This window comes from Martes martes (assembly GCF_963455335.1).
Source record: "Martes martes genome assembly, chromosome: 7".
Classification (NCBI taxonomy): Eukaryota; Metazoa; Chordata; class Mammalia; order Carnivora; family Mustelidae; genus Martes; species Martes martes.
The window spans coordinates 81,070,805-81,093,745 of NC_137894.1; the positions used below are offsets into that span (position 1 = coordinate 81,070,805).

Genomic DNA, 22,941 nt, shown 5'->3' on the forward strand with positions numbered 1-22,941 from the left:
ATTGTAAAGTCCTTCTGCTGATTAGAGCAATCAGTTGATATTTGCTTGTTATTTTTCAGAAAACATATGGAGGAAGATGGAAGCTTCTATAAAAGCTCTTTGTCTTGGGGGTGATACTGAATGTTGCTTATAGAGGAATACATTTATAAACTCTATTTATTGTGCACGACCCTTGGAACTTAAGATAAAGTGTTTAACTTTTAATAGATCGTATCAATTTAAGCTCAGCTGAATGCCAAAAACAACAGACATCAGGCTCACAATAGTGTCTAAATGAGAAAGTTTACCTTTTCCAGGAAAGTAATGAAAATATTCCTTTTTGGAACACTAAGAGTATGAAAGGGAAATGATTATGGTTCCCTACTGACATGCAGTTATGATTGACAGGAAAAACCAACATGCGTGCCACCTGAGACATCTTGTTCAGGAACTTTCTGGAGGGTAGTAAATTGGTGTTGGCACAAACACAAAAAAATAAAATGACTTGATTCAGCACTTTTCAATTCTAAATCCCCAAACACTAAAGAAAGAAGTAAATATTCATCAAATGATCAAAATTTATATTGATTTTTATTCTACATTAGCAGCTCAAAGTCGAGATTCTTGACAGGGTGGATGTCGGTTTGAATGATTCTCTTTGAAATGAGGATATAGGCACTGAGCGGAGTGCTACCGTGCATTCCTGAGCCATAGGCCCTGATTATTAGAACCCTAGGAGGCTAAATTTTTAAAAGAACAGTATAAAGACACAGTTGTTCAGTTCTGTTTTGATAACTAAATTGTTATTATTAGTATGTAAAGTAATTCTTGTTGTTCCTGCTTCATTCCTTCCTTTCTATCACCATCTAAGGACAACTATTTTATAGAATTTCAAAGGAACTGGAGTGTCCATTGTCGTCACAGAGTTAATAGCGGCATTTGCCAGCATAATTGTACTTGGGAAGGAACTGCCAGCCCTGCAGGGCAAGAGAAGCTAAGATTGTATCTTCACATTATACATCTTTAATTTTTAGTTTCTGCCGGAAAGTAAATAAGGATTCGCTGTAGTGGAATTTTGAAGACAGGAACAAGGGCGCAGCCGTAGAATAAAAATGCAGACTTGATGCCTGTGTCACTGTGCAGAGATTTGCTAAGGAAACAGTAATGGAGAGACATCGAAATTCTAATCATTCCCTCCAGTCCACACAGTGCAATCACCCTCCTTCCCACCATAGCTCATGACATAAAATGCTGAATTTTTAATGATTTTAACGACTCGCATTATAAAGAGGAGATTGGTGGTAGATGAGGCCCTCCACAAAAGCAGTTGTGTGAGGTATTCGTTCTTGAGGTTTGTTAGGTGGAGGGTGGAGGTGTGGTTGTTTTTAATAAGCATCTCATCTTTCATTAAAATGGAGGAAGGAGGCATTTTTCTTTACACCCAAACAAGTTCAGAATAAATAATGAAATTAGCATTCATGTTAATATTTCCAATGTTTAAATGATTACCATTTAAAAAATATCATTAAGGACATAGCTTTAAAATGGAATTTCCTAAATGTTATCATGAAATTTTTTTTTTCTTAAGGATTTTATTTATTTATTTGAGAGAAAAAGAGAAAGAGAACAAGCAGGGGGTAGGAGCAGAGGGAGAAGGAGAAGCAGACTCCCCGCTGAGCAGGAAGCTGGGGACTTGCAGGCTCAAGGCTCGTTCCCAGGACCCTGAGATCATGACCCGAGCCTAAGGCAGAAGCTTAACTGACTGAGCCACCCAGGCGCCCCTATCATGAATATTTTTAATGACCTGCAAACAGCATCAAGTCAGTAGAAATAAAGGTGACCTTTTAAAGATACAATATTTTTCACTTAAATCAGTTATCTTTTGCAGTTATCTGATTTGATTATCCATGTATCCATGAATGTAAATACAAATCAACCTTGGGAACCTAAGGCTAGGTTTTCTGGAGCTGCCAAGATGGTCATAGGAATTTTGTATCCTAATGTACAAAGATTAGTATATATAGTAGCCTTTGTTGAGTATGATATTGAAGTAGCTTTGAGACACTTGTTAAATATTTGATGTGTATTTAATTTTTAACAATGGGAAAATATTTGTATTTGTAAAGACTTTTATAACTCTCTTATCCAAGATAAAAAGAACATTCTAACAAACTTACTGTTTCTCTGTCCACATTTTTGAAGTGTAATACTAGTTTTATCCTTAGGTGAATATTTTAGCTCCTATTATTTAGTATAATTGTTCTGTAATTCTAAGTTACAGGTTCCCTGAAGGCAGGCACCATGTCTGACCCAGATTTGTAACTTACACAATATCTTACACATAAGCCTGTCAAGATATATTTGTCAAATGAATAAATGAAGGCCCTTAATCAATTTTATTATAAAAAATACATTGCTCCTTAGTCCTGTGACGCCCTGCTCCAACTCTGTAGGAGAAGGAGGCTTTGCTATTCCACTTAGTCATGCACACAGGACTGAAAAACAAGGTGAGATTCACCTACACTGTATTGCCAAATGCTGTTTGTGCTTAGCCAGAATGCAGCTAATAATAAATATCTTTAGAGAGTTCATTTCTACACAAGGGAAATGCACTTTTTAAAATTAAGGTGAAATTGGTGTATAACATTAGGTGAGTTTCAGTTGTACAGCATCATACTTTGGTATTTGTACACACTACAAAGTGATCACCACCATAAGTCTACTTACCGTCCATCACCATACAGTTGTGCCCCTTTGTCCGCTTCAACCACAGAAGCTTTTCCTTTTGATGTAATCCATTTGTTTATTTTTGCTTTTTTCCCCCCTTGCCTTTGGAATTATATCCAAAAACCAAAAACAAAACCAAAAAAGGACCCATATTGCTAAGACCAATGTCAGGGATCTTGCCACCTAGGTTTTCTTCTGGGAGTTTTATGGTTTCAAGTCTTACAGCCAAGTCTTTAATTCATTCAAATTTATACCATTTTTATGAATGGTATAAAATAGTGGTCTACTTTCATTCTTTTGCATTTGGCTGTACAGTTTTCCCAACACCATTTATTAAAGAGACTGTCTTTTCTCCATTGTATATTCTTGCCTCCTTTGTCAATAATGAATTGATCATAGATGTGTGGGTTTACTTCTGGGATCTCTGTTCTGTTCCGTTGATCTATGTGTCTGTTTTTATGCTATACCATAATGTTTTGATTACTATAACTTTATTGTATAGTTTGAAACCAGAGTGTGTGATACCTCCAGCTTTGTTTTTTCTGAAGATCACTTTGGCAATTCAGGGTCTTTTGTGGTTCCATACATATTTCAGAACTACTTGTTCTAGTTCTGCGAAAAATGCCATAGAAATTTTGATAGGTATTGCATTGCATGTACAGATTGCTTTGGTAGTATGGACATTTTAATGATGTGAATTCTTTCAGTCCCTGGGCGTAGAATATCTTTCCATTTATTTGTATCTTCTTCAGTTTCTTTTATCAGTGTCAGTGTATCAGTGTCAGTGTATCAGTATCAGTGTATATGTTCAGTATATAGCGCTTTCACCTCTGGTTAAATTTATTCCTAGATATTTTATTCTTTTTGATACAATTATAACTGGGATTATTTTCTTAATTTCCCTTTCTTATAGTTCATTATTAGGCATGTTGAAACACAACATGTTTTTGTATATTGACTTTTGTATCCTGCACCTTTACTGAATTCATTTATTGGTTCTAACAGTTTTTTTGGTAAAGTCGCTAGGTTTTTCTGTATCTAGTATTATGTCATCAGCAAATTGTGAGTTTTACTGCTTCCTTTTCAATTTGGATGCCTTTTATTTTTTATTTTTATTTTTATTCATTTGTTTATTTTATTTGCCTATTTGCTGTGGCTAGGACTTCCAGTACTATTTTGAATGAAAGTGAGGAGACTGGGCATCCGTGTCATGTTCCTGATCTTAGAAGACAATCTTCCAGCTTTTATCCATTGAATATGATGTTACCTGTAGGTTTGCCATATATGGCCTTTATTATATTGAAATGTGTTCCCTGTGTACTCACTTTGTTGAGAGTTTTTATCATAAAGGATGCTAAATTTGTCAAATATTTTTCCTATTGAGATCTGTTGAGATGATCATATGATTTTTATCCTTCATTTTGTCGATGTGGTGTGTCACATTGATTGATCTATGAATGTTGAACTATCTTGCATCCCTGGAATAAATCCCACTTGATCATGTTGTATGATCCTTTTACTGTATTGTTGAATTGAATTTTCTAATACTTTGTGAAGATTTTTGTATTAATGTTCATTAAGGATATATTATACCTATAATTTTCTTTTTTTGTGGTTTCCTTGTCTGGTTTTGGTATCAGGGTAATGCTGGCCTTGTAAAATGATTTTGGGAACTTTCCATCCTCTTCAACTTTTTTGGAAGAGTTTGAGAAGAATAGGTTTTAAATCTTCTTTGAATGTTTGGAAGAATTCACTAGGGAAGCCTGTTGGTCCTAGACTTTTGTTTGTTGGGAGGTTTTGATTACTGAGTTAATCTCCTTTCCAATAATTGGTCTCTCCTGATTTTCTAGTTCATGATTCAGTTTGGAAAATTGTATGTTTCTAGGAATTCATCCATCTCTTCTAGGTTGTCCAGTTTGTTGTCGTAGAGTTGTACATGGTTACAAGTCTCTTTTAATTCTTTGTGTTTCTGTAGTATCAGATGTAACTTTCCGATTTCATTTCTAATTTTATTTATCTGAGCCCTCTTTCTTTTTTCTTGGTGAGTCTAGCTAAAGGTTTGTCATTTTTGTTTATCTTTGCCAAGAACCATCTCTTAGTTTCATTGATCTCTTCTACTGACTTTTTAGTCTCTATTTCATTGATTTCCACTCTGATCTTTATTTTCTTCCTTCTGTTAACTTTGATTTTTGTTTGTTCTTCTTTTTTCTAGTTCATTTAGATATAGAGTTAGATTGGTATTTTGAGATTTTTTTGTTTGTTTCTTTAGGTAGGCCTGTATTGGTATAAACTTCCCTCTTAAACCTGCTTTTGCTGCATTCCATAGATTTTGGTATATTGTATTTCCATTTTCATTTGCCTCCAGGTATTTTTTGACTTTTTTGATTTTTTTGTTGACCCATTGGTTGTTCAGTAGAATGTTGGTTAATTTTTATATATTTGTGATTTTTCTAGTTATCTTCCTGTAATTGATTTCTATTTTCATACCATTATGGTCAGAAAAGGAGCTTGGTATGATTTCAGTTTTCTTAAATTTGTTGAGACTTGGTTTGTGGTCTAACATATGATCTATCCTGGAGAATGTTCCTTGCACACTCAAAAAGCATGTGTATTCTGCTTTTGGATGGAATATTCTGTATATATCTATTAAGTCCATTGGGTGTAATGTGTCATTTAAGGCTGGTATTTCCATATTGATTTTCTCTCTGAATGATCTGTCCATTGCTGTAAGTGGTATTAAAAGTCTCCTACTATTGTTTCATTGTAGTCCATTTCTTTCTTTAGGACTTTTAATATTTGCTTTATATATTTAAGAGCTCCTATGTTGGGTGTATAAATATTTACAAATGTTATATCCTCCTTTTGGATTGCCTCTTTGTCACTATATAATGGCCTTCTTTGCCCTTTTTGACATCTTTGCCTCAAAATCTATTTTTTTCCGATGTAGGTATAGTAGCACCATCTTTCTTTTTATTTCTATTTGCATGGAATATCTTTTTTCACCCCTTTAGTTTCTGTCTGTGTGTATCCTTAGATCCGAAGTGTCTTATATGCAACATATAAATGGATCCTGTTATTTTTATTCATTCAGCTACTCTGTCTTTTTATTGGAAAATTTAGTCTGCTTACATTTAAAATAACTATCAGTAGGTATGTATGTGTTGCCATTTTGTTGATTTTGTAGTTCCTCTCTGTTCCTTTCTTCTGTTGTGGTTTGGTGATTTTCTTTTAATGTTATGTTTAGATTCTTTTCTCATTATTTTTTGTGCATCTATTGTAGATTTTGGCTTTGTGGTTATCATGAGATTTACATGTAATACCCTATGTATATAACAGTCTCTTTTAAGTTAATTGCATCTTAAGTTTGAGCACATTCTGACAAGTCTACATTTTTGCTCCCCACCCCATTGTGTTCTATTTTTGATGTACTAGTTGACATTTTTTAATATTGTGTATCCCTTAACTATTATGGTTAATTTTACTATTTTGTGTTTTAACTTTCTTATAGCTTTCTAAGTGGTAATCTACTACCTTTACAATATATGTGCTTTTGCCAGTGAGAGTTTTACTTGCACATGTTTTCTTGTTACTGGTTAGTGCCTTCTTTTCATCTTAAAGAAGTCCCTTTAATATTACTTGTAAGGCCAGTGGTAATAAACTACTTTAATTTTACTTGTCTGAAAAACTTCTTATTTTTCCTTTAATTCTGAATGATAACCTTGCCAAATAGAGTATTCTTGGTTTGAAGTTTTTTACTCTTAGTTGTTTGAATATATCATGCCACTCCCTTCTGACCTGCCAAGTTTTGGCTGAAAAATCAGCTGATAGCCTTATGGGGGCTCCCTTGTATGTAGCATGTTGGTTTTCTCCTGTTACTTTTAAGTATTGTCTCTTTATCTTTATCTTTTGGCATTTTTAATTTCAGTCTGTCATGGTGTAAATCTTTCTGGTTCATCTTATTTAGAACTCTGATTCCTGGACCTGAATTTCTACTTCCTTCTCTAAGTTAGGGAATTTTTCAGCCATTATTTCTTCAGATAACTTTCTTACCCCTTTTCTCTCTCTTCTCCATCTATAATGTAGATACTATTCCTTTTGATGTTGTCCCACAGGTCTCTTAAGCTATCTTCACTTCTTAATTTTTTTTTTTCTTTTTGCTGTTCTGTTTGGGTGAGTTCTTCGCCCTGTCTTCCAGGTCACTGATCCTCTCTTCTAGTTCTTCTAGTCTGATGCTGAACTTGTCTAGTGTATTTTTAAATTTAATTTAATTTTTTTCAGGTTCCAAAATTCATTGTTTATGCACCACACCCAGGGTGCCATGCAATATGTGCCCTCCTTAATACCCACGACCAGGCTCACCTAATTCCCACTCCCATCCCCTCCAAAACCCTCAGTTTGTTTCTCAGTGTCCACAGGCTCTCTTGGTTCATCTACCCCTCCAACTTCCCCCAATTCACTTTTCCTTTCCTTCTCCTAATGTCCTCTGTGTTATTCCTTATGCTCCACAAGTAAGTGAAACCATATGATAACTGACTTTCTCTGTTTGACTTATTTCACTCAGCATAATCTCCTCCAATCCCATCCATGTTGATACAAAAGTTGGGTATTCATCCTTTCTGATGGAGGCATAGTACTCCATTGTATATATAGACCATATCTTCTTTATCCATTCATCTGTTGAAGGGCATTTAGTTCAGCTCTTTTATTACTCAGCTCTGTGAGTTCTGTTTGGTACTTTCTTATGTTTTCTATCTCTGTTGAAATTCTTACTGTGTTCATCCATTCTCCCAAGTTCATTAAACATCTTTATGACCATTACTTTGAACTCTTTATCAGGTAGATTATCTCCGTTTCATTAAGGTCTTTTTCTGAGGTTTTGTCTTATTCTTTAATTTGGAACATATTCCCTTGTCTCTTCATTTTGCTTGTCTCTTTTTGTTTGTTACTTTGTATTAGATGAAACAGACATCTCTCCAAGTCTTGAAGGAATGACCCTGTATAGGTGATAAAACTTCCTGTTCAACCTTGCTCTAGCTTTTGGTTGTTTCTCAGACCTTTGCGATTATCTAAGTAGCCTGATTTGTTCTTGATAGTTCCCTACTATTGAGGGTGTTCCAAAACTTCCCAGCGATCCAAAGGGAGGGATCTAAAATGGTGCCTAGTTTTAGGGTAATTGTAAGCCAGAACTTCAGGCAGCTTCTTTTAAGATATTTAAATATCTCCAGTCTTGTGGGTCTGCAATCATAAACTCTGATGACTTCAGACCAGGAGATCTGGAGGTATCCTTTGGGCAACTGTTGCAAGTATCATGGCTTTAGATATGTGTGTAAGATATATGTGTATATATATACCTTTCTGGGAGGTATCAGCAAGCTTTAGTGAGACCAAAGGAGGATGCAATTATTGTATCTTCCCACCTACATTCCCTGGGGGTACCTCTGTAGCCTCTGGATGTATGGCAAGCCTAAAATCTGCCCCTCAGGTCTGGAGCTCCAAGACAAGAAGATAAGCCTTTTTTTACATGAAAACTGGAGGTATATTGTAGTCTGGGGTTTGTGTAGTGCCCTGGGGGTGTAGCCTGCTAAAGACTATCTCTTCAATTGTTTCAGACGTGTGGGAACCTGAAATACATTCCCCTTTGCCACATAAGACAGATGCTCAAGGAGCATCCCCTGTGTGGTTTTCATGTTCCACCAGATACGGTGGGGTGGAATGAGGCTTGAAGACATGGTGAAGAGCACTCAGCCAGCCCTGCTATGGTGCCTGAGGGCTCATGGCTGTGGTGTGTGGGCGCAGGGTGTTCAGCCAGCCTAGCCATGGCTGCAGCTCCTGGGGATGGGCACCCCCACCAGAACTAGCAACCTAAGGGGTGATGTTCCCTCACAGGGCCAACACCAGTAAGACAAAAGCAGAAGGCAAAAATTGTGCCCACTAGTGCTTTTCTCCTCAGAGAGAATTCCAACAGCTTCCTGCCTTTCTCGCAGGCACTTTAATATTAACAAATGAATTTCCTTCACTTATGATCTGAGTGCCTTTCAAACTGTTGCTTTTGTGCTAGGTCCGTAGGCCACTGGGTTTGTGCATGAGCCCTTTGAGAGTAGATTTTACATTCCCTAAAGCCATGTAGTTCTCCTAAAAGGAAGTCCCATTGGTTTTCAAGACCACACACTTTAGAGGTTCATCTCTCCTTTGCAGTTCCCAATGGCTGGGTGTCAAACCCCTTGCTCCTCAGGGATAAGCTTCATATTATGAGATCCCTCTTGACTGTGGCTCATGGTGTTACAGGACTTTTTCCTCTGTCGGTGCCTGCTGTTCTTGGTCACGCTGCTTTGAAGAATGAAGAGGAAGACCAGACAGAGTGTTAGGCAGCAAAGCAAGGTTTATTGAGTGATAGCAATGTGTTTAGTACAAAGCTTCTGAGGAGGAAGGGGACCCAGGAGGTTTTATGGGCTTTAGGGTTTTTATGGGCTTGTGGGCAGGCTGTTTTAATCTGATTAACCTTCCCTGTGCCTGTCATCTAAACAGGTTTTTGTCATCTATCTACCACATGGGAAAGGGTGGAGGGCTTCTTCCTCCACTTCCAGGGTGGTGTAACATCCTTTTGAGTGTGGTTTCCTCTTAGGGTGTGGGTGGGGGGGGGAGAGGGGGTTGTCCCTGTCTGACTGCCTTCCAATTATCCTTCTCAGTGACGCCTCAGGTGAGATTTCTTTCTAGACTGTGTCTCTATCACCCCTCTTAATGCAGCCCTTTTATCCTTTGCTGTGGAGGTGCTGTTCAGTTAGCTTTCAGGTCCTTTTCAGATGAAATTGTTCCATATGTAGCTATATATTTGTTGTGTTCATGGGAGGAGGTGAGTGCAGGATTCTTCTACATGGTTATGTCAGACTCTCCTCAAAGGAGATGCACTTTGAATTCAGTCCCAAAGGTGAGTTATTTTAGGAAATTATGAACCATCTACAATGATGACAATGACAAAAATGCACAAAATAACTAGGCTCTTGAGGGGGGAAAAAACCAAGTAGCCCTGTTAAGGTGAAAGTTTAAATCCTGGAGTATGGGGAGCTCTACCAAACAAAATCATGGAGATTTACAAGTGTAGATTCTCTCAACCCTAAGTCCCTGTCAGGGCCCATGGGATTTTGAGACCTGTAGGTGCTTCCAGAAGAAGGGGCAGTCTGGGCCAGTTACACGAGTGTTATACAAAGGAGAGGAAAAAGAGAAGTCATAGTAAATATATAAGGAAGAGAAAAAGGCATGTGCTTAGAGATACTACATCGAAGGTTAAGAAAAGTCTGTGTCATAAAAGTAGGAATGTATTTCCAAATGACAAAGCTATTGGCAGGAAAAGTACAGTCTTCTCTCTTTCTCACCCCCCTCATTGTTTAAAGGATCTTCCATTGTTTCTGTGGACTCTTCCAGAAACAAACTGTGGCATTGTTAATGTCTCATCCAAAAGCTTAAATTACTCCTCTTTTTTTTTAAAATGAGAAATCAGATTTTATTAAGCTAAAACAAGTTCATACCCAGAAGACTTAAAACTTGTTTTGAAACATGTTGTGAAGATTACCACATGAAGGCAATAGCTAAAGTTTTCATTCTATATGTGTGTGACCATCCTGGTTAGTTTCTAATGTGATATATGACATATAAGATCACTCTATTAGCCGAATAAAAGATTATCAAATGAATCTTGAATTCTTTTCTCCTTTTTTTTCCTAGAGAAAAGAAAACAAGTTTCATATTTCAGTAATTTTCTTTTGTCAAAGAAAAAATGATCTCCTTTCTAAGTGAGAATGAAGCCCACGGGTTTCAGAAATCAAGCTGAGGCTGCTGCAGCCTCCAAACAATCTGTTTTATTTCTTTGTACATTTAAACCATTTCAATTTTCAAATGCAGTAGAATTTATTCAACCAATTTTTATAGAGTGCCTGTCCTACACCCTGTGCTGTGCTGGGTGCTATTGATGCAGCAACATACACATAGACAAAAGTCTCTGCCCTCAGGAGGCTTCTAATCCAGTGGGGGAAGATGGACAATACAAAATAAGTAACATGGTTTGGCTAGAAATGGCAAATATGCATGAAGGAGTATAGGAATTGTACAGGGGTGGGTGTGAGATGAATCTTTAAGCAGGAGAGCACAGAAGACCTGAATGAGAAGATGACATTTCTGTGAAGACCTGAGGGAGGTTAGGGACTGAGCTGTCTTGCAAACAAGGTCAAGTGCCCCTTCAGCATCCCTACTAACCCTGCTGGAGCAGGTCAGGATAGGTTGAGGACTGAGTACTGACTGTTGGCAAGGGGAATGTGGACAAAAGCCTGACTGGAGTGTATTCAAGAGAAAATCGGAGAGGAATTGGACACAGTGAATATAGAGAGCGTATGTAAAAGTGATTTTGCTATAACACAGAACAGAGATAGGCGCTTTAGCCAGAGGATAGATTAGTGTCAATTGGTATCTAGGGATTATTTATCCCCACCCCCTTTTTTCCCCCTCACCAAGGGAAAAGCAGTGGCATTTTTCTGGCTGATGTACTTGTGCTGATGAGAATAAAACAGGAGAGAAAAAACTTAATGCAGGAAAGAAGGACAATTTACTGCAGAGCTGATCATCTTTATGTAGATAAGAGAAGGTCTGGTGCACAGGTGAAGGGATTGGTCTTAGAAATATGGAAAGTTTCCACAGAAACAGGAAGGAAGGAAGAGGATGTGGACCCAGAGGCAAGTAGGCAGGTAGCTGTGGTAGGAAGCTATGAAGTACAGTGTGAATGAGCAGGCAGACCTTTAACTGCATGAGTTAAGAAAGAGTGAAATTAATTTTAACGTTCTCAGGATACTTAACCCAGCAAAGGATGCTGGGGTATGCAGTGATGATGAAATAATTGACATTTCTTAACTAAATAAGTGCTTTTTAAGCACAAGGATCAGGGATATGTCTATATGTGATTATAGAAGTGATGATGTGTTTAATCCCTCAAGATTGTTAGGGAATTTAACCCCCCAAATTTATCATGGGTTAGCCATTTTGTTATTAGATACAATATCAAGGGGAAATATATGGTTGAGTAATTATTCAGAACCCAAAGAAGGTTATTGAATTTGGATCACCACATACAAAGACGAATTTAAATGAAATATTTTAGCACACCGTGTCTTATGTTCTGATTAAGTTATTAATTTGTAGTCAGAATCTAAAGAGGAGTATCCCTAGTGACTTAGGCTCTAGGTGCTTATAAAACAAAGGGGGAAACATGCTATTAATGATAAGCAGAGAAGGAATAATACTCAACCTCAGATGAGAAGACAGTGTTTCTAACTTTATTATATGTACTAGTCTGCTGGGATGGCAATAACAAAATACCACAGACTTAATTTCTGTAGCTTAAACAACAGAAATTTATTTCTCACAGTTCTGGAGGCTGAAAATCCCAGATCAAGATGTTGGCTGGTTTGGCTTTTGGTGAAGCATCATTCCTTGGCTTGGAGATGTCCACCTTCTGGATGTGACCTCACATAGCCTTTTCTCTGTGTGGTACTCTTCGTCTTCTTATAAAGACACTATTCCTATTGGATTAGGGCCCCACCCTTGTAACCTCATTTAATCTTAATTCGCTCCTTAAAGACCCTGTCTCCAAATATGGTCACATTGCAGATTAGGGCTTCAACATATGAATTGGGAGGGAGAGGGTACTAAGACAATAACATTATATTAAAGGTTTACTAGCGGTACAAGTTACTAGAATCTCTTAGGCATTTATTCGGGCCACTGGCCTGATGGAAATTTGATTCCCTTCTCAATGTGTTGTTCTCAAAGTATATCAGGAGGTAGGTGCTTTATGAGCATATTTGGACTAACCCATCAGATGAGTCTCTTGCCATGACAGAAAAAGGAGATGGAAAAAGATGAAGGTCATCACAGAAACAATGACATCTTCTGCTGACCTGTTGTTGGATAGCATCCAAATTCCCTAACCTAACATCCTCTACAGCCTATCCCCTTCACTGTTAGTAGCTAAATGCCCCAAAGCTCCAGCCACCATTCTCTGAACATGCCACATCCTTTCATGACTCTAGGCCTTTGAACAGACAAGTTACTCTGCCTATAAAGATACCTATCTGCTTCTTCACCTGACAAAATCATACCCATACTCCCAGATCTGGTTCAAATGCCACCTCTCTTTTATTGCTCATTTCTCACTTTCAGACAATTATCTTTTTTTTTTTTTTTAAGATTTTACTTATTTATTTGACAGACAGAGATCACAATTAGGCAGAGAGGCAGGCAGAGAGAGGAAGGGATACAGGCTCCCCGCCGAGCAGAGAGCCCGATGTGGGGCTCGATCCCAGGACCCTGGGATCATGACCTGAGCCGAAGGCAGAGGCTTTAACCCACTGAGCCACCCAGGTGCCCTGACAATTATCTTTTTAATTCCCATCCTCCCCCATATTCATTTCATTTGGCATACTTGTAGCGATCTGTTGGCATAACTCTTTCCTCCAATATACTGTAGTCTCTTGGGAAAAGTAGTCCCATCTTGTTTTGTTCTTCTTTGTACCCACAGTCCCTGGTGCAGTTCCTGACACATGATGAACCTAATGAACATATGAGTAATAAATGGATGTATGAGTGTACAATGTACAATGTACAATGTACAATGTATGAGTGTACAATTCAATTATTCAGCAATTATTTCCTGAGCCCCTCTCATGTCCCAGATACTGCCAAGGTGTGGGGAGTACAAAATAGCAAAGGAAATAGACACAGCCTCATTATGGAGCTTGGAGTCTGGAAACAGAGACAGAAAAAGCATAAACCAGTAAATACAAGAATTTTAAATTGTGTTATGTTTTGGGAAGAAAATTAACACTGTTCCGTAAAAGAAAAGAATAGAATGAATATACCTTTGATAGGGTAGTCAGGGAAGGCCTCTCTGAGAGATGAAATGTCAACTGAGAGCTGAAGGACAAGAAGACGACATTAGTAAGAGAATGTTCCAGAGGAAGGGAACAATATGTACAAAGGTCCTGAGAGATAGGAAAGAGCTGTTTAAAGAACTGAAAATAGGCAGGGACGACAGGGGCATGGTGAATCAAGAGAGAGACAAGTAGAAAATGATATCTGAGGTAGGCAAGAACCAAATCTCTCAGGGCATGGAAGTTTTGGGGTTCTGTTCTGTTTTGTTTTGTTTTTATCCAAATGCAGTATGAAACCAACTTATGTTTTACAAAAACCACTATGGCCACTGTAAAGGATGGTTGGAGGAACAGGAATGGATGAGGAGGGATGCACATTAGAAGATATTTGTTGTACTGCTGGGGAGAGGGGACGGAGTCTTGGACGAGGCTGACAGACAGGGCCAAAAGGCTGGAGAGACATTTTGGGAGAGGAATCATGAAATTTAGTGAGTAAATGGCTGTGGGAAATAAGAAAAGGAGTAGTTAAGGAGACTTTCAGTTTTCTGACCTGAGCAACACATGGTGCCATTTGCTTGAAATGGAAGACCTAGTAGAGATAGTCCTGGGGGGTGTGGTGAGGATGAGAATGGAGAGTTCTGTTTTGAGTTCTCCTGCCTTAAAATAAATCCAAGTAGCAACATTAGGTGGTTGGTTAGGTATGTAAGTGTGGAGCTCAGAGGAGAAGATTGGAAGCCATTACTATATAGACTGCATTGAAAGCCATGGGAAATAGTATCAACAAAGAAAAGTAGTCTAGAATTAAGCCCTGAAGCAACAACAACCAGTGATCTCAGCTATGATTCAGAAATCAATCAATGAGCCATCTGTAAAACAGATTTGGGGATGGTGGAGAAGGAAAGAGGGAGAATGATAGAGAATCCATCACATTAGGTCAGCCAAGGGGTAATGCAGACTTCGAGTAGAATAAGTGAGAAGGGTCCTCTTTCTGTCATCATATATGCTCTCCCATGGCATTCTCATTTCATCTCCTAATGCCAACTGTTGCTTCTAGGTTTATATATTATGCTTAATATTTCCACTTGCTTACTGAACATCTCATTTTTGTATTCCATCAGTCCCTCAAACCAAAAGATTCAAATCCAGCTCATCTGTTTCATCCATCCATAGTGCTCTTTTTTTACACCTACTCCCATTGATGGCACCATGGGCCTCTCTGACCAGGAGGTAACAGGTTAATCTGTCACTGAATCTATTCTCTCTTATTCCTTTTTATTTTCCTTAATGATATAAGTTGCCAATTCTGTTGATAACCCATCAGTAATGTTATTTAATCAAGCTAGGCTAAATTATAAAATATAGTCCAAAAATATCCTCTACTATCATAAGTACTAGTAAATAAAATTCTTTTAATCAGAGATCCAGTTTTACTATTTTTTTAAGAAGTGTTCTTTCTCCAAATCTTCCTCCTAAAAATTTATCTTCAGACTAAGATATAGTATGAGAAGAATTTAACCAGTCTGCAGAGAGATTTAGACTGGCAAAGCCATTCAACCTTAGCAGAAGGAGCTACTTTGGTTCTATTTTTATCATCACTTTTAGGAATGAATCACTGAAAGCAGAGAGAGAAATAGAGATGGATAGGAAGGACTTGGGCCGTCTAATTCATCTCTTTGTTAGTGCAGGGAAGTTTCCTATGTCAAATGCCTGTGGGATGTTGTGCAATAAAAGTCTTACATTGCAACATTTCAATCATTTTCATAAGGTGACTAATTATCTTTTAAGTTGCTCTCAGAATTGTTCTCTGGACTCTTTTCCATGTATCCCTGTCATATGAGAGGTGTGTCCCTTTGTACACAGAGATGGCCTAGGATCTCAAGGGATGAGTTCCAATTATTTTTCCCTGGTAGTGTTGTCTACATGAAGTTGACCTCACTCTTGATGACTCTTTTTGTGACCAGTGGCACACATTTGTGAGATCATTATCCAGAACAAGGAATGGTCCAGTTTGTTGCCTTAGGATGGTTAAAAACTAGTGAGAACCTCTAGGGATCAGACATGGTTCTTGGCACCTAGTGGTGGAGATACACTATTTGAATGGGGTTTTCAACAGAATACTTGATGTGGGATGATCTCCTCATTATCTGTACAGTCTTGAAGGGAAAGGTAGAAAAGGGTTAGCATTTGGGAGGATTACTGTTTTTCAGTTCTTTGACTATTAGTTACCAATTAGTTTAGGCAAGAAAAGTTCACATGAACCAAATGCAGATTATAGTTTTTAACTGACTTCTGAATGATAAGATAAGAATATAGTAATTTCAATGATAAGAATATAGTAATTTTTGCATTTTTTTAAAGTTCCTCCTACATAGTCTATAGCACTCATAATTAACTGCTTGTAGAAAGCAACAACTAAGGAACTCCAGAATGGCTTGAGATCTTACATTTCATAAACCACCCTTTTCATTTACAGAGTCCTGATTTGCTCTTTTAAGCAGCTGCCACTTTATAATGCTGCTTGGGGTTTGTTTTCTCTTCCATGGTCAAGTGAATAAAGGCCAAGATCAGGCAAAAGGCCTTGGTTGGCTTACAAAAAGCAGAAGGTCATGTCTGACGTGGCTTTTCTTAAACATTGTAGAATTCTGGCAACTACCCAGCGGCTGACCCAGAACTGTTTTTTAACACAATATGTAATTAAATTAAAAGAAGTAACAGTTTTAAGGCTTATCAGAAATGTGAACAGACGTGCCTGGATTTAGTGAGGTAGGGCCAAAAGAAAGAAGAGTTCCTTTGGTCCACAGTGCACACGAACTCAGCATTTTTCCCTCCCTGTTACCATGGGCAAACATTCTCGGTCTCATCTGGTGTTCTGGGGAGCCCTAAAGCCACAGGGATCATAACAGCTGCAATAAATAAAGCATCTATTCAGTACATTTTGATGCCAAATATTATTCAGCATTCTTTTGGCCTTGGCTTGATAGAAAACAGCATGGTGAACTTACTACCTCTCTTTACTACAGTATAAGCCCCAAGTAACTCTGAAAGATGTAACAATTCAAACCAACACAGCAAAATCACTATTCCTTCTGTTTTTAAATTAAGATGATAATACAGAGGACCCAAAAAGTGTAATAAACGAAGTCTATTGTCACTAGTGAAGATGTATTAGAATTGGTACTAGGCTTTTTTATTCTTCTCAGGGAAGATAATGAGAAACGTTCAGAATATGTGTCCATGCAAATGTATGGGTTGGAGGGAGATCTTTAAAAAACAAATGTTACATATGTGGCAATATGAGGAAGAATATTATTAAGGAATTTCACAGAATTTTTATGTAAAATCTCATCATACAGTATTATGATCTCAGGGATATTTGGTGATATTTACTGAATCTTTTGAGAGTTCATTTATTCAGGTCGTATTTTAAGGAGGAACTTATAAGATTCAGATCTAAAATATAATTCTGTAATATGCCCAGCTGATCCCATTAAATCCAGCCCGAAAAGGAGCAGTAAAATGAAGTGAACAATTCCCATTCTTTGAGTTGTTACACCTCACTTGAAATGCATTCCTTCTGGATTAACACAGCAGTTCCTCTTTGTTTCTCTCTCCAGACTGAGGTTCAGCTGTGCTACCTGGAAGCACAAAGAGATGCTGTTGAGCAGATGTCCCTCAAGCTCTACAGTGAGCAGTACACCAGCAGCAGCAAGAGGAAAGAAGAGTTTGCCGATATGTCAAAAGTTCATTCAGTGGGAGGCAATGGGTAGGGAGCTATTCTTTTTTGTTGTTTGACTGTCGCTAATCTCTACTTTTTCAGTGATCTGCCACCGGTCGGTGTGTGACAGGCATTTCCTCCTCAGCACGCAGACCCAGGCAGGCTTGGGAGAGTAGGCATGTGTATCCTGTTGCGTTTGTGCAGGAGCTGTGGATTTTAGTGGACCCTGTCATCTAGCCCAGAACATCCTAACTTGGTGGTTCTTTTTTCAAAGCAGCCTTTTTAAAAGTTTTGAATCTCTGTTTCAAAGCAGAGATGGTAGGAGCGTTTGTGGGACTACACGGGGCCTATGGTGTTGGTCTTTCTTCTTCATAAATCCTTTTTCTGTGTTTTTTCCCCCTTTTTAAATTTTACCATTTATTTTAAAGCCTACCCAAGGAACTTTTAAATATCAAAAGCTCACTGGAAATTTGGTAGAACATAATTTTCCTGACAACACAGATATTTAATAATTCTTTAGAGACCCTGGGTTAGCCAGTCGGCGTCACATAAAGTCAATTGGAATAACAGACTAGCGCTAGCATTGTCTATGGTACGTGAAAGGACCAAATAGCTTCAGTGACCCACCAGTTTCATTCAGCCTGAGACATATGGCTGTATTTACCTTATACTAACTCCCCATACTATTAAATAATTAACTCATGCATTCAGATATTTCCAACTGGCTTTAAAGTTATGCAAATATTGTGTGTGTGTACATACAGTTTTTTCTCTTTTTGTCTTTTTGGGCTCAGTTCTATTATTTTATAGATGATTATTAAAGGATAAAAGAGTACTAATTAAATTTAATTATTTCATTATTTTAATGACTTAATAATAGTATACTCATAAAAATGGAAACAGTAACCTATTTCAGTTTTATACATGAACCAGACAGCACGGGGGAGAAACTGTTCCCCCAAGTTCCATTACATGTTAATAAATGTCATATAAACCTACGGGGTGTGACTATAGCCAAAATATTTCCTGAAAAGTCAAGAGGAAAGAAATCTTTTCATGCACTTGTTTGCATTTGTATTTTAAGTGCTTATAGTTACAGATATTTGGGGATAAATTAAGTACTGATTATAATTTCTGTCTTGTGATATAACCCAGGTTCTAAGAATCCAGGGAGAGGAGAAGAGTCATAATTCTATTTAGGAAATGGCAATGGACTTTTCAAATTTTCAAATTTCAAATTTTCAAACCTATGTAGTTTGCTGCTCTAGCGGGGTTATTTTATAAATAGACACATTATGTATATATTTGATTTATCTTATGTGATTCAGGAGATGTTCCTAAGGACTCATAAAAAGAAAAGCATAGCAGCAAATAAGAAAGAAAAGGTTAAATCTTGGAGCATGAACAATAAGCTGTTTTGAGGCTTTAATGTGCTTTAATTTCTCTCAATGCCTAAATAGTCTTTGGTGTGGATGCAAGCACAAACTTTAGGTCACATTCTCATGTTTTCTAAAAGCCCTGGGGACTGAGCGGGTACCACGTGCTTCTGACCTCAGATTCCAAGGACTCAACCTGAGTACTTACTCTGGGCTCCACAAATCATACATTTGCCCTGGGAATTGCTTAGTTAACAACAAGCATTGTTCTGTGAAGTGGGAGTAGGTGAACTTGCCTGATATCCTTTGTTTATGCTCCTTGGGGTGCTGAAGGCTGTGCATTGTGCAGTAATTTAAGTGTGTGCTGAAGAAAAGGCAGCTATTTAATACTAAGGACAAAAACCATATACTCCTTTCTATTTTCTGTTTATATACAGAAAAGCATTGTTGGAGGAATGCATGTGGGTGAGGTTATCTGGGGTGTCCTGCCCCTAAGACTTCTTGCTCCCACAGTCAGATCCTTAATTCTGGAGCCTTAAGAACACAGCCTTGTAAAATTATCAGCTCCAATGATACATAAACTTCATTAACCGTTCCTTTTGTTGCATAGAATGAGCATTGTTTCCAATAAGTAACTGTGGGAATAGTGTGGGCTTTCTAGGGTCTTTATTCCATATACAGATATCCAAGCCACCAAAGAGAAAATTAAGCCGGTGATACAATTCATGTATTTTTATTTCCTCCCCATGTCTACATGCGTACTAAGAGTATGTGGTTGAAAAAATGTATAAGCTACTCCAGGGAAGACTCAGCTGCTAGACAGAATGTGATCTTAAATTTCTCCAAAGTTTACATAACCACAGTATTGCTTAGAAATGAATTTTAACCTCTCTGGCTTGATGAAAAGTTCGCTATCAAGGTGATAGAACAGAACTTATATACAACTACGAACTGTGTGTTTAACCATCATGAATATGTGTGGCGGAAAGATCTCCCTGAGTGTATGTGAGGCTGTGTGAGCACTAGTAACAGAGTTGTTTACCTACGGGAGACATTTGGCACTGGCTCCCGCATCACGAAGCGGGAAACTGGCTTCCAGGAGGGACATGCAATGCATGAGTCACTGATGATTCTCTGTGGGAGCAGACTGGTGCTTTTCATGCCTGCCAACTTAAATGAAAGCACTTACGGATTATTTTGTTTCTTTCACCCAGTCAGTATTCCCTGAAGGCCTACTGTGTGAGTGGCACGATGACCTGAGCAGAGTTTGTCAAGAACACTTAACCTTCCGTATATTTTGTGAAGTGTACCCCTCTCTTCCTGACACCTCTTTCTATCAAGAGGTTGTCTGATTTCATTTTTTAAATGAATTTCAAAGATGCTGTTTAATTCACTAAGTAGCATCCTACTTGCTGTCAGGACTTACTGTCGATCACAAACCGTGTCTTTGTTCAGTTTATAAATGATAGTACTGGAAGGCAAAAGACTAGGTGACTGGCATGCCCAGGATGATTGTTTAAGTTGCAGCTGAGACCTCAGTGCTGAGTGGACAGTTCACTCTGAGGATTTCATTCAGACCTTGATAAACACTTCTTCCTCTGAATCCTCTGTTGTGTATATTCCATAGTGTATGAAATTAAATTATGGTATTTTTCTACTCTGGAGAAATTGAAGAGTCTTAAGGAGATTTCATTAAAGCCACAAGGAAGTTTGGGCAAAATGATTGGGAGGTAAGCTTAAGTGAAAATAAAATCAATTTTATTAATTTGCCAAATATTACTGATAGGAAGTACAGAGATTAAAGGCCAAAAGGAGATGCTCACAGTTTGGTAGGAGGCTCCAGTTTGTAAGCAATATAGACTAAAGGACCGTTAAGTGCTAAGTTTGAGGTCTTTATTGGGTAGGGGCTGTGGATCCTGGAAGGCAGAGCTCAATTCTGACCATGGTGGGGGACTTGGAGCAGATCAGGAAAGACAGCAGAGAGAGGATTATGGACTTGGTCCATAATTTTTAAAAGAAGGCTTGGTCAGTGATGTTGAGCATCTTTTCATGTGTCTGTTGGCCATCTGTATGTCTTCTTTGGGAAAGGGTCTATTTAAGTGCTCTGCCCATTTTTTAAAAATTGGATTATTTGGTTTTTAGGTGTTGAGTTTTGTAAGTTCCTTATACACTTTAGATATTAACTTTTTATCAGATAGATCATTTGCAAATGTCTTCTTCTATTCAGTAGGTTGTCTTTTTGTTTTACTGATGGTTGCCTTTGCTCTGCAAAAGTTTTTATTTTGATGTAGTCCCAGTAGTTTATTTTTGCTTTTGTTTCCCTTGCCTTAGGAGATGTGTCTAGAAATATGTTGCTGTGGCTGATGTCAGAGAAATTACTGCTTGCCTGTGTTCTCTTCTAGGATTTTTATGGTTTTGGGTCTCACATTTATTTAGGTTTTTAATCCATTTTGAATTCATTTTTGTGTATGCTGTTAGAAAGTAGTCCAGTTCTGGGGTGGTTGGATGTTCAGTCAGTTAAGCATCCGACTCCTGATTTTGGTTTAGATCATGATCTTAGGGTTGTGAGATCAAGCCCCACGGCTCTGCACTGGGCATGGAGCCTGCTTAAGATTCTCTCTCTTCCTCTGCCTCCTGCTCCCTATCTCGCCCTCTCTCTCTCAAAACAAGAGAAAGTAGTTCAGTTTTTTTTTTTTTTTAACATGTAGCTCTCCAGTTTTCCCAGCACCATTTTTATTGAAAAGACTGTCTTTTCTTCATTATATATTCTTGCCTATGTGTATTGCAGCATTATTTACAATAGCCAAGGCACAGAAGTAACCTAAATGTCCATTGATAGGTGAATGGATAAGGAAAATGTGGCATGTATACACAATGGAATATTACACAGTCATAGAAAAGGATGAGATCATACCATCTAAAGCAACATGGATAGACCTAGAGGGTATTAGCTAAGTGAAATAAATCAGACTGAGAAAGACAAATACCATAAGATTCCACTCATAAATGGAGTCTAAAAAAAATGAACAAACAAAAAGCAGAATCAGAATGATAACTGCAGAGAACAAGCTGACGGCTGACAGAGGGGAGGGGGTAGGAAGTGAGCAAAATGGGTGAAGGGGAAAGGAAGATATAGGCCTCCAGTGATGGAATAAGTCACAGGAACATAAAGCAGAACATAGGGAATACAGTCCATCATATTGTAATAGTGATGTAATGGGACAGATGGTAGCTATACTTATGGTGAACATAGCATAACATACAAACCTGTCCAATCACTAAGTTGTACACCTGAAACTAATGTAATATAGTGTGTCAACTCTACTCAAATAAAAAAGAAAGAAAGAAGGCTGGATCAGGGAAGAGCTTTTCAGTTTAATCTGAACAAATGTTTATTGAGCACTTCCAAAGATAGACCGTGGTCCCTGCCTTACAGTCTAGCAAGAAAGTGTGGCAGTAAGCCAGTATTTACCTGGGAAATGAGAGATAAGGGGAAGCAGAGGGTGCTAGGGGTGCTCGGAGGAAGAGGGTGGGCTCCATGAGGCCAAGCTGCATATGTCGTGCTCTCCACACTCTGCCCTGCATCTGGTCCTTGTTGTGTACTAGATGCTCAGTCAATGAATGGATGCATAAATGAGTAGCTCAAAGTGATCTGGGGCTCAGAGAGAGGGAGCAAAGGTCTGGAATAATCAACTGCCCGCTGGTTCCATCTGACCGTAAAGCAGAATGGAAAGTTGGAGGTGTGTGAAAAATAAGGCTTGGGGTGCCTGGGTGGCTCAGTGGGTTAAGCCTCTGCCTTCGGCTCGGGTCATGATCTCAGGGTCCTGGGATTGAGCCCTACATCGGGCTCTCTGCTCAGCAGGGAGCCTGCTTCCTCCCGCTCTCTCTGCCTCTGATCTCTGTCTGTCAGAATAATAAATAAAATCTTAAAAAAAAAAAAAAAAGAAAGAAAAGAAAAAGAAAAATAAGGCTTGTGAAGAAGGTGAAGTCCTGCTCCTGGAGTTAATTATTGAGTTCATGGTTCTTGACCAGGGTAGTGCATGCATCAGAATCACCTGAGGCACCTTTAAGCTAAGAAATGCCTGCCTACCCCACCCCACTGAAAATTCTGATTCAGTAGGCAGGCACGAGCCAAGATATAAATATGTTCTAATGCCCACTTCCAGTTGAGAACCTTTGCACTAGTGGTTTTCAAAGTGTGTTCTTTGAACCAGCAGTATCAGTATTTCCT

The 22,941-nt window shown here is 38.3% G+C and overlaps 1 protein-coding gene across 1 annotated transcript in view; it reads left to right on the forward strand.

The window, feature by feature from the left end:
- AKAP6 (A-kinase anchoring protein 6) overlaps positions 1–22,941 on the forward strand; it is a 368,170-nt gene that overhangs the window by 210,412 nt on the left and 134,817 nt on the right. Inside the window, exon 8 of the mRNA XM_080809066.1 lies at positions 17,234–17,382. Coding sequence (XP_080665192.1) covers positions 17,234–17,382 — 149 coding nt within the window. The remainder of the gene's footprint in view (positions 1–17,233; positions 17,383–22,941) is intronic.